Here is a 13,387-nt window from a genome sequence, read left to right on the forward strand (position 1 = left end):
ATATATATATATATATATATTTATATATATATATATATATATATATGCATATACAGTATACACACACAAGCCTATACTGTACACGAAAGTACGTAATATCAATGTAATAACTTCACATAAACTGTATGCAACGGATACACACAAACACACAAAAATCTATATACAATATTCGGCTATAGTGTACGTAACCGTGGGACAAAAATAGCATGCGTCTATTTCCGGAAAGGACAACCCCCAGTAATAAACTATATCAATTATCTCCAACTCCAAGGTTCACGTGAGGTGCTTATTCACCGACTTAAAACTGGTTTCTTTCTGTTTCAGTAAGGGTTCAGCCTTCAAATCTAAGTGGTGTAGGAAATTTACTATTTTAAGAGGAACGAAGATGAAATTATCTAATAAGAACTTCATACAAAGTAAAGACTCAATAATAAAGGTATATTTTTATCAATTAGGCTTGTATAAAGCTTTAACTTAAGGAATTGTCAGTCACATACTCCTAAGCTTCATTAAGGCTTTAATTCAAGCATATGTCACATGAACAGGCTTAAATGAGCTGTAAAAGCTTAATAAGATCAGCAATATGAAGGTGGTCAAGAAATTCCATAATTCAAGTTCCTGGCAGAAGCAGCAGTTTGGAGATTATTATGGTAGCCTATTGAAAAAGTCCCTCACTGCCTTCCGATCAGCCGGACTGGGGTTCTGGTCCCGCTCAAGCTCGATTGATTCTTGTAGTGTCTGCAACCTCACCATCCTTGCGAGCTAAAGGTGTTTTGTTTTGGGGGGAGCCTATATGTCTACCTACTGAGTCATGTCTCGTAATACTTGTAAAAAGATATATTCTTTTTAAATTAGAAGTATAAAATCGTGAAATACCCCAGGCTAATAAATCACAAAATGCTTTTGGAAGGAAAGTGATTACGAAAAACCTAAGAGTTCAAAATTGTTCACTTTAATAATATATTACCGTGTTCTTGTTTAAAAATAAAGAATCAGACATATTACTCATACAATTGTGAGGATTTAACAGTTTCCATCCCCCCCCCACAAAAAAAACTCAAAATTGTTTCAATACAGCCATTTTACGTATGTAGGAAAAAAACTATTTAAAAACAGAATTTCCCAGCATATTTAAAGCTGCAATATCAATTCCATCGAGAATTTCTACACAATACAAATGGCGGAGGCATCCAAGTGGCACTTGTCAATGCACAAATTCTCCCATTTACCAAGAAAATCAGTAGCCGTTCCTCTGTCGTTACACTATGCGAGCATGTGTTTCCTTTCTTACACTTTCCTTCACATTGTCCTATTTTCATTCCTTATCCCTCTTCATTACTTTTTCTCATTCTTCCTCCATCAATACTGAAGTGGATAAGATAATTCGCTTCTCATTTCCATTGGCCTCAGTTGTAGCGGTCATAACTATAGTCAATTCTATTTATTGAGGCAGAAATACCCCGACTAGCTAGGGTGCCCTTTTAACTCGGAAAATTTTCCTAATAACTGATTGTTCGGACAAAAATACTTCCGACCAATCAGCTGTTAGGAAACTTTTCGAGCTAAAAGGGCACCCCTGCGAGTCGGTGTAATTCTACCTCACTAAAAAGAATTGACTGTAGGTTGCAATATAACTATGGCAAAATACTTGTACTTACAGTATATCCTTTCGTTTCACTATACGAAATTGTGTTTGCTTTCCTATTCTTTCCTTAACATTTAAGTCCTACCTTCTTCTTTATACCACTTCATTACTTTTCCTCACTCTTACTTCCATCAATACTAAGGTGGACTGTTAATAATTTGATTGATTGATTTGAATTTTTTTAGCATCCTGACATGAAGGTCATTGACGCTTGGACCGTGGATAAGTTAATTCAATTCCCACTTCCATTGGTGTACGCTGTTGAGGGCATAACTAGGCTGCCATATAATAAGGGAAGAAAAATTGCTAAATTAGAATACCTTTTACTAAGGGTGAACAAACAACCTGTTCAAACATTGATTTGCAATAACTGATAAAACAAAATAATCACAACAATAATAGTGATTACAAATTTCACTCGTTTAAAATATTTATAAATAACTAACATAGACCTGTTTAAAGGCCACTCATGAATGGCAGAGGGAAGGGACAGTGACATTGCCCTATCAAGCAAGACAATGCCCTAGAGACTGACCATATTGCATAAAATCAGCGCCCAAGCCGCCCACTTTCCACACAAGCTAGGACCTAGGAGGCCCAGGCAATGACTCCTGATGACTCAGCAGATAGACCTACAGGCTCCCCGAAAACGCTTCCCCACCTCCTTAGCTTCCAAGGATGGTGAGGTTGCAGCGACCAAAGAAACTAACGAGTTTGAGCGGGACTCGAACACCAGTCTGGGGTTCAGTAAGAGAACTGGAATGAGATAATAAATGAAAAAAAAAAAAAAAAAAAAACTGGAAATCACATAACACCAAATCTGGAACATCCGAGGAAGCTTTCAAAACAAAACAATCCCCACATTAAGAGCAACGAAACATTAATCCCAGTCAAATTCCTTATTCATAAATCACGGAGAGAGAGAGAGAGAGAGAGAGAGAGAGAGAAACATGAATCATAGCAAAATTCATTATTTATAAATCAAGAAAAACACAGAGAGAGAGAGAGAGAGAGAGAGAGAGAGAGAGAGAGATAAACATGAATCATAGCAAAATTCATTATTTATAAATCAAGAAAAACACAGAGAGAGAGAGAGAGAGAGAGAGAGAGAGAGAGAGAAACATGAATCATAGCAAAATTCATTATTTATAAATCAAGAAAAACACAGAGAGAGAGAGAGAGAGAGAGAGAGAAACATGAATCATAGCAAAATTCATTATTTATAAATCAAGAAAAACAGAGAGAGAGAGAGAGAGAGAGAGAGAGAGAGAGAGAGAGAGATAAACATGAATCATAGCAAAATTCATTATTTATAAATCAAGAAAAACACAGAGAGAGAGAGTGAGAGAGAGAGAGAGAGAGAGAGAGAGAGAGAGATAAACATGAATCATAGCAAAATTCATTATTTATAAATCAAGAAAAACAGTGAGAGAGAGAGAGAGAGAGAGAGAGAGAGAGAAACATGAATCATAGCAAAATTCATTATTTATAAATCAAGAAAAACAGAGAGAGAGAGAGAGAGAGAGAGAGAGAGAGAAACATGAATCATAGCAAAATTCATTATTTATAAATCAAGAAAAACAGAGAGAGAGAGAGAGAGAGAGAGAGAGAGAGAGAGATAAACATGAATCATAGCAAAATTCATTATTTATAAATCAAGAAAAACACAGAGAGAGAGAGAGAGAGAGAGAGAGAGAGAGAGAGAAACATGAATCATAGCAAAATTCATTATTTATAAATCAAGAAAAACAGAGAGAGAGAGAGAGAGAGAGAGAGAGAGAGAGAAACATGAATCATAGCAAAATTCATTATTTATAAATCAAGAAAAACACAGAGAGAGAGAGAGAGAGAGAGAGAGAGAGATTTTACGATCGTGAATCAATTGCTAAGAAAACAGCTGTATGGCACCACTGTTACCTGGGGTCCCTTTCGTATCGGGCGTCGAACTGATCACCTGGATAATCATCGTCGATTTCCCTTTGATACCGGAAACTAAAAGAAGAAAAAACCAATGAATGTAAACTCTTTGAGGAAAATTGAGATTGTTTACAATAAGTAAAGTGAACGCGGATTTATTCTAGACTAGAACAGGCACTCGGCAGAGCGCATACCTTCGCCAATGCCACATCACAAAATAGGCAATTGAAATATGCACATTTTGGCACTATTTTATGTAAATAAAAATTGACCACGATATAGCAAAAAATACTTTCTTGACCTTTTTCGTGACCTTGGCCTTGACTTTTGACCAAACCATTCCCCAAATCTAATCAAATTGCTCTTGGATGATGGCCAATCATCCCACCAAATTTCATGAGATTCGGTCGCACACTTTTTGTTATGCGAATCACAAAAACACAGACAGAAATACAAACAAATAAATACACGCACGCCTATCAAAATAACAAAGTTGGCGAAGGTAATAAAACGAATAACAGGGAAGAGTAGGTTGGATATAATAAAGAAGTTTAAAGGCCACTCATGAATGGCATATATACTTATAATTTCAACGTAATCCCCTCTCTCCCCAAGCTAGGACCAGGGTGGCCCAGGCCATGGCTGCTGATGACTCAGCAGGTAGACCTACAGGCTCCCACAAACCCCCATTCTTTGTTCACAAGGATGGCGAGGTTGTAGACACTATAGAGACTATTGAGATTGAGCGGGTCTTGAACCAGAGTCTGGCAGAACGCCAGGCTAGGACGTTTAATAGGATACCACAACCCTAAACATATGTCACGTCATAAGAGTGGCATTTTGACATCTTTAACCCATCTTGAAGCCAATGTTCGCAGTCAGTAGCAGTATGGGATGCAAAACTGAAGTAACACAATCGTGCTAACGAGACATCTAAAAATCGGCTATGTGAATCTTCAATCTTGCCACTAAAAACAAATATAACCTACTGATTGGGTACTATCAACGATTAGTCGATTGAGTAAATATGCTTTTAATTGTCTTGAAGAATACATGAAAATATGCTTAATTCCCAGACAAATGGTAAGTATGCAATCAATGTTGCAACCTACTTTGATAACCAATTTGTTAAATATAAAAAACAGCTTTTTTGTCTTGGATCCAAACGAAATCATAAGTTTTTTTTCACAATGTTTGTTCTGACGGACCTTATCTCCTCGTTAACGAAGCATGAGGTAAGTATCATTATCATTACTAGTAAAATTACTATTATATTAATAGAACTATTATTATTACTCTTCAGCATAAACAAAAATAAAAGATAATGCTAAAAATAGTTAATCTTCCACAGAGAAAAACTGTTAACGAGAAGAAGAAACTTTTATTTCTGCAGTTTTTTTTTCCAATGAACTACTGTGTAACCCGAGCAAAGGAGGCTGGTTCACGTAGGCGAGAGTACAATGGACGAGTGAAAAAAACTTTCTATTATTTGGCCCAGGTCACGTGACAGCAAAGCCATAATGACACGACATAGTTCAAGAAATAAGAGGGTCAGTGATCTCTCTCTCTCTCTCTCTCTCTCTCTCTCTCTTCGTGTATGTGTGCGCGTCATATGGCTTAGCACCACAAGAGTCCGGGGAGGCCATTCAACGCAGTGTATTTGGGAAAAAACGTAGAAGGCCATAAAGTGGATACAGCTAGATGCAAAATGGATGCTGCAAAGACCTTGAAATAAAACCCAAAGAGGTGTGTGTGTAAAAACTTTGAGATGAATATGTGATAGTTGAAGCAAACTTTATAACAAGAGAGTCTAGACTCAATATAGTAATCCGATAAAATCCTTAGTTATAGAAAAAGAAAGTGGCAGAAAAATTACGACCGAAAATACTAAATACTATAAACTTCAAACTCTAGAGAGAGAGAGAGAGAGAGAGAGAGAGAGAGAGAGAGAGAGTCAAAGTCACCTGAATTCATTAAACTTAAACCCTTCTATTTTCTTTTATCAAGCCCAATGTAAAAGTTTCAACTTATTGTTCAATAATGAAGTTGAAGTATTGGGAGAAAATAGAAAGTGCGAATTACTTCAACAGACATTTCAGTACTAAAAAAAAAAAAAAAAAAAAAAAAAAAAAATTTTCATTCAGTATCAGATAAAAGATTTTCAAGTCATTAAAAGGCCAGACTATAGGCTATAAATATCGGTATATTACTGCAAAATATAAATAGAAAGTCTGGTATTAAAGACTACAAATATCAGTATATTGCTGCAAAATATAAATAAAAACTCTGGTATTAAAGACTATAGATATCAATATATTGTTCCATAATATAAGTAAAACTTCCTTATTAAAGACTATAAATCTATGTATATTGCTTCAAAATATAAATAAAAATCTGGTATTAAAGACAATAAATATCAATACATTGTTCCATAATATAAGCAAAACTTCCTCATTAAAGACTATAAATCTGAATATATTGCTTCAAAATATAAGTAAAACTCTGGTATTAAAGACAATAAATATAAATATATTGCTTCAAAATAAAACAAAAATTTTGGTATTACATACTATAAATATTAGTATATTGCTTCAAATTATAAATAAAACTTTAATACTTTTTATAAGGATTATAGACCTTGACCTTGAGCTTTGATCTTAACATTTATTAATCGGCGTGGATTTTCATACACTCAAATAAGAACCAAGTTTGAATTCTCTGTGACAACTATGCCCAAACTTATGGCTGAATACGTGAAATGAACATTTGCTTAACCGTGACCTTGACCTCTGACCTTGACCTTCAAAACTTAATCATTTCCAGCTTTTTACATAACAGTTCATCCCCGCAAGTTTCATTACCCTACGATTAAAATTGTGGCCAGGGAGCTATTCACAAACACACACACACACACAAACAGGGGTGAAAAAATAACCTCCTCCCAACTTCGTTGGCGGAGGTAAATATCAAGAGGTCACGCCACTGACTTAAAACAAGGCATTTACCATCGCTGACACGACCAAGACGTGATATCGTCTTGTAATTATATGTGGATATAAATAACAATATGACTATTATCGGCAGCCAATCACGGGACGGCTATTATCAACGACGTGTACTTTGGAGTATCTTCCCCGAGAGAGAGAGAGAGAGAGAGAGAGAGAGAGAGAGAGAGCGTATGCAAATTTGACTATTTGTTGGAAAACCCCAATTTCTATTATCTGCTCAACAGCGGATTTTTTGTGCTTTCTGCTTCCCACAAGGGACTTTTATTTGTACCACGAATGGGACTACAGTATTAGAGAACCAATCGTGCTACCGTAGTCATTGGCAAATTCTCTCTCTCTCTCTCTCTCTCCCTCTCTCTCTCTCTCTCTCTCTCTCTCTCTCATATCGAATTACACCAGTTCTGGAATTTGTGGTTTTCCGAGAGGAAATTATACATCTAGAAAGATACTACATTCAAGTTTACTTTCACTTCAATTATTCTAATCATTTCAACTTTTGTTCTGTAGTCCACGATTTCAAGATCACCCCTTACGCTCACCGAACCCCCCCCCCCCACAAAAAAAAAATTAACAGACTGCAACGAAAAAAAACTAAGATTTCTACACATTAATAGTAACGAAAAAGCTTACCTACGTCTTTAGGTTATTTTTTTTTTCTTTTTTTTTTTGCTGACAAAGAAACAACTTCATTTCTGCTGAGAAAATTTTCAAAATGCCCACGGACCCCAATGCTTATCTTAGCTTCATCATTATACTTGCAATTAATATTTTTCATTCATAACGTTTTGGACCCATATGGCTCACTCTATTTGCTAGTGTTTTGAAATGATGCCACTAGCGCCACTCTGACCACTAGGAACCATAGTTGGAACTAACTTGAAATTAAACTATATGAGGGTGGTCATATATTATGACTATCCTCAGGATTAGAAATGAAACTATAAGAGAGAGTGCCATATGTGGATGAGATCATGGTGAGTGGTAGATGGAGATGGTTTGATAAGCTCTTCGCACTACTTAAGAGAGATTAGTTCACAAAATATTTAACTGGGTTTCACAAGGCACAAAACGAGCTGGAAGACCTAGGCCTACATTGCTGAGGTCTATCAAGCGCAAAGTATGAGATGATGAATGGAGCAGTATTGATTTAAAAGCTCAAGATAAGAGATGACTGGCAAAATGAAAACGAGGTATTTTGCGTCAATAGGCGTAGGAGGAGATGATGATGATGATGATTGCTCTTAAAAATATTCGAGTTTTAAAATACATACTTTTAAAAACCTTATTTTTATCCCTAGCTTGACACAAGGGGGCCGTTAGTATGAATAAAAATATGATATGCATAACAAAACAAACTTTAAAGCAAGTCCCGTTTTCTATAACCCAGCAATATAAGGAATTTTCCTAAATTCTATTCTATTTTTCCTATATCCAAGATATCTTTAGAAGAGCGCACAGCACACATTTAATAAACCCTTAATCCCTAGCTGAGTGCGGATACCTTAACGTGTTGAAAGGTTTTGTGTATCGCCATGATCAGCGAAGCTGCACTAGTCAGGGATACCCATACAAGGCTGCTTTGCTGTAAGCGATCAGACTTCAGTCTCCCACCATCACCAACAACAGTTGACCAGCTTGGTGATGAAGAGGGTTAAACACCTGACATGACATGTCTGAGGGCTTTGTCCAGCAGTGGACTAGAAACGGATGCATTTGTTGTTGTTGTTGTAATCCCATTCACCCAGAAATACATTCGCTTGCCAGGGCTTCCAGCATAAATAAACTAAAACAAAATAAGAAAATAACACAACAGCACAAAACTTAAGCATTCTAATTAATACACCTTAGTACATCGGCAAGGTATCATATCTCCGGATATTTCATACAAGTTTTTCAAACGAAGGAGGATCACCTAGGGTTGTGGTGGACGATGTGGTAACGTCCCAGTCTGACGCTCGCTAGACTGGGGTTCGAGTCCCGCTCAAACTTGTTAGATTCTTTGGTCGCTAAAACCTAAGGATGGGGAGTTTGGGGGAGCCTAGAGGTCTATCTGCTGAGCCCTCCTTGGTCCTAGCTTGGGTGGAGAGGGGGCTTGGGCGCTGATCATATGTATATATGGTCAGTTTCTAGGGCATTGTCTTGCTCAATAGGGCAATCTCACTGTCCCTTGCCTCTGCCATTCATGAGCGGCTTTTAAGCGTTTAAACCACAAGAATGTCAAACAGACAATCCTCTCACGATGTGAAAATTCGGCTCCATTTGGCTTTCGAAAGGCGCCCACAAATCATTGAGGAGAACCGCACAGAATCTGCTATCGTCATAAGGTGGATATTAGTTCCGATTGCGTCATTGTCTTTCACTTCATCTCCCCGACATTTGAATGTAATTGTGTGTGTGTGTATGTATGTATGTATATATATATATATAATATATATATATATATATATATACATATATATATATATCCCATATAAGAAAATGTAACTATATATACAGTCTATATATATATAATATATATATATATATATATAATATATATATAATATATATATATATATATATATAATCCCCTATCCTATAGAATGTTTCTTAACTATATATATATATATATATATGTGTATATATACATATAATTTACATACACACACACACATATATATATATATATATATGTGTGTGTGTGTGTGTGTATATATACATATAATTTACATACACACACACATATATATATATATATTAATTCGGGATTCGAACCGTGACCGTTAAGTTCCAAGCTGAACACACTATTGATTACGGAGAGAGAGAGAGAGAGAGAGAGAGAGAGAGAGTGTAGTTGGATGCTATCAATTTTACTATACATGTCAGCGTTCCAAAAACCGGAAAACAGAGAGCCAGTGAATTAACTTTAAAATTTCATATGACAAATAATGAGTAACACGGCATCGCCAAGTAAAGAACGTACAGTTAGAAACAGGAATTTTGGCACACCTGGCTCTGAGGAAATGTACCCTGTCACACCCTTACAGCGCGGAGAGTAACCAGTCAGTGTAAAGAGACATGGCATCAGAGATGGATGGGGCTATACACAGGAACCTACCGTGCAGTAAGGTTGTCACAGGATGTACTTTCCCAAAGTGAGGTGTGTCATGAATTCCTGTATCTAACTGTATATATTGATTACATTTCAAGATATAGAACAGCAAAATGGATCCACAAGATTACTTCCTTATGTCCAATCAAAGTTACCAATATTTCTTAATTTCTGAGTAAAACATCAATCATCCAAAATTTACATATTTAAAGGTTATGGGAGTTTTAGTTCCAGTTTTATCAGAATAGATACTCGCCAGAACGTCAGCCCGGAAAGCCACCCGCCCCCCCCCCCCCTTCCCTCACTGTGGTGCCCAAGCACAGCAGTGGCCTCCCCAGTAAACAGCTTAAAACTCACGGTCCCGGGCTGGGATCGATCTGCCGCCATGCGAATGCTAAGCAAACAAGTTACCACTGTACTATAAACGTCTAGTATACGACTGCATGTTAGCTTGGTGCATATTGACCTCGATTATGATTGGATATCATTTCATTTAATGAAGGGCCTGAACTCCCTAAATACCTTGATTGCTTAGTGGTCCCATTAATGAGGTGGTACAGTAACACGCTTTCGACATGAGGTGGTATCTACCCGGTAAACTTTGCACCTGCTAGTCAATAATTTGTTGTTATGAAGGCTAAACTAAGGTCATAGATATTGTTTTTAAGATTTCCCGAATGTTATTATATAATTTTATTCCATTGTTGAGAAAACGCTATCAACTGTGTCATGTTTGGCAGGAATTTGTATAAATGGCGTAAAAATCGACTTGGTTATACTTTAAAATCTCATAAAAATGATACAGGCCATAAACTTTAACCCTTCAGGAGCAACTGATTACAAATTATACTGAAAATATGAAGTAAATCCTGCTGGATATAAGGTAAAATGTCACCGTAACAGGAGTTTATTGACAAGTTTATTGGAAAAATATTTTAAAAATTTCTCTAAACTTATCAAAAGTTTTTAAGAAAATACAATAACTTACGCAAAAGATAACAGTTTCAAATTCGATTAAGAAATCTTACTTAACAAATCTACTCAAAAGAATTTTAAAAGTGGATTTTTAAATGGCTCCAGGAAAATAAATCGTCAAAAATTCGAGTAGAGTAATTCAGATACCAAGATAATGCGGTGATGATTATACGAGATTACCAGATAGCAATGTCCACAATCAGCAGTTTATATCTAATTTAAATACGTATTGCGACAAAATATTACTATAGTCCATTTCTTTTAGCGATGCATATTTGCACCGACTCGCGGCGGTGCCCTTTTAGCTCGGAAAAGTTTCCTGATCGCTGACTGGTTAGAATTATCTTGTCCAACCAATCAGCGATCCGGAAACTTTTCTGAGCTAAAAGGGCACCGCTGCGAGTCGGTGCAAATATGCATCGCTAAAATAAATGGACTATAGTTACTTAATCAATATTCATTACTAGTGTATGCGACCCGTCAAAAATCACAGCTAAATATTTAGATATGCACACGTACACACGCACGTACACAAATTTAACCCTTCCCACCAACTCCCCCATTCCTCTCTCCGTACTTGCTCACCAGGGTATGGCTGTTCCCCCTCCCAGCTAACCGAGGGACAGGGAGAGACTGAATAGTTATAAGTCTAGCGATGCTGCTGAACGTGACCGCAAAGATATATATATATATATATATATATATATATACATATATATATATATATATATATACATATATATATATATATATATACATATATATATATATATATATATATACATATATATATATATATACACATATATATATAGCCCCAGACACTGGCTCTTCCTTAATATAGGAGATATTCCTAATTTTTAATGGTTGAATCTCTCTCTCACTAACTCTCTCTCTCTCTAACTCTCTCTCTCTCTAACTCTCTCTCTCTCTCTCTCTCTCTCTCTCTCTCTCTCTCTCTCTCTCTCTCACACTCTCTCTCAAACTTAATGAACCATTCCTTTGGTCTAAGCTTTTAAATAAATTGTCGTAAGAGAGTTCTAGAATTTATACATGTATTGATTGATCAACGAAATTTGGGACCGAGGTCCGGGAGGCCATTCAGATCTGAGTGCAATTGGTGGAAACGCCAGCAATTATAAATGTGAGGTTAGAAGAGGAAAGAGATTGGACATTAAACTAAAGCAAGGAAGTGTGCACGGAGGTAAAGTAGAAAGCTTAGATATATGGGAAGCTAATGGCAGAAGGGACAGGGTACCTCAAGACAGAGTACCTCAGGGCAGAGTACCTCGAGAGAGAGTACCTCAGGACAGAGTATCTCGGGCAAGAGTACCTATAGACAGCACCTCGGGGCAGGGTACCTATAGACAGCACCTCGGGGCAGAGTACCCCGGGGCAGGGCATCTCGGGAAAGAGTACCTCAGGGCAGAGTACCTTGAAACAGAGTACCCATGGCCAGAGTACCTGGAGAAAGAGCCCCTCGGGGCAGAGTACCTCGGGGCAGGGTACCTCGAGACAAGAGTACCTCGCGGCAGGGTACCTCGAGACAAGAGTACCTTGGGACAAAGTACCTCGAAACCGAGTACCTCGAATGAATGAATGAATAATTTGAAGTTCTCTGGCATGCTGCCGAGTACCTCGAGACAGAGTTCCTCGAAAAGGAGTACTTCGGGGCAGAGTACCCCGAAAAGGAGTACTTCGGGGCAGAGTACCTCGAGACAGAGTACCCCGAAAAGGAGTACTTCGGGGAAGAGTACCTCGAGACACAGTACCTCGAAAAGGAGTACCTCGGGACAGAGTGCCTCGAGATTGAGTACATCGGGACAGAGTACCCTGAGACAAGAGTACCTCAGGACAGAGTATCTCGCAAAAGACCTCTCAGTAATGCCTACAGAGCACAGAACTGTGTGATTTGAAATCACAGTATAACACCCTCACTCCCCCCCCCCCCCCACCCCCGATAAGATTAAATCTACTTGTTATCCTGCAAATCGACTAAGATGTTAACCAAGTTTATAAGATTTTCTTCAACTGCCTTTCATTTTCCTATTCTGTATCATTATAGAGATATTCGCAGTGATAGTAATAGTGGAACAGAAAAAAAGGTTAAATATATTCTACGAGTATTTCAGAAAAATCCCCTTTTAAACGGGAAATTCATCACTTTCATACACTTAAGAACAATAACCACTAGGAACTTAACATAACTCAAAAGAAGAAAAAAATTAACAAATACAAACACACTTTTTGTAAACTTTTAAAGATTAATAATTACGTTTTTTAAGTAGCCTATACACAAAAGTTATTCTAGAAATAAATAACTCCTTGACCAATAAAATCTAATTTTTAGGAGTAAATCCTTCGCAACTCCTCAAAGGATTCTTTGGCTCTCACCTGGAAGTTCGGGAGACGGTATCGTCCCAGCGATCGTCACGGTAATAACCGTTTCCCACGCCGTTCATGACGCTGTACTCAGAATACCCTGCAAGAGGAGAGACACAGAAGAGAAAGGTCAGTAAATTAGATTTCAAAATAGTCTTAACTACATATGGAGAAGAGATATGTCTATCAAATTGCTTTCAAAATAGTCTTAACTCTATGTGGAGAAGAGAAACGTCATTGATTTAGATTTCAAAATAGTCGTAAGTACGTATGGAGAAGAGATTTGCCAATGAACTAGCTTTCAAAATAGTCTTTCAAAATAGTCTTTCAGAATAGTCTTACCTACATATGAAGAAGCGATTTGCTGAT

The 13,387-nt window shown here is 37.1% G+C and overlaps 1 protein-coding gene across 5 annotated transcripts in view; it reads right to left on the minus strand.

Annotated features, from left to right (window-relative positions):
- The window catches only part of LOC137628779 (epidermal growth factor receptor kinase substrate 8-like), a 182,913-nt gene extending 169,792 nt beyond the window's left edge, over positions 1–13,121 (minus strand). For 2 of the 5 annotated variants that reach the window (XM_068360001.1, XM_068359991.1), the window contains exons 1-2: positions 13,031–13,119; positions 3,563–3,637 (exon numbers count right to left, since the gene is read on the minus strand). In XM_068360001.1, coding sequence (XP_068216102.1) covers positions 3,563–3,637; positions 13,031–13,098 — 143 coding nt within the window. In that variant the 5' untranslated portion in view covers positions 13,099–13,119. Of the gene's footprint in view, positions 1–3,562; positions 3,638–13,030 lie in introns of all 5 variants that reach the window. The other 3 variants (XM_068360008.1, XM_068360022.1, XM_068360016.1) reach the window with 3 other exon arrangements.
- Positions 13,122–13,387: the final 266 nt, after the last annotated feature.

The sequence above is a fragment of the Palaemon carinicauda genome, chromosome 2 (assembly GCF_036898095.1).
Source record: "Palaemon carinicauda isolate YSFRI2023 chromosome 2, ASM3689809v2, whole genome shotgun sequence".
Classification (NCBI taxonomy): Eukaryota; Metazoa; Arthropoda; class Malacostraca; order Decapoda; family Palaemonidae; genus Palaemon; species Palaemon carinicauda.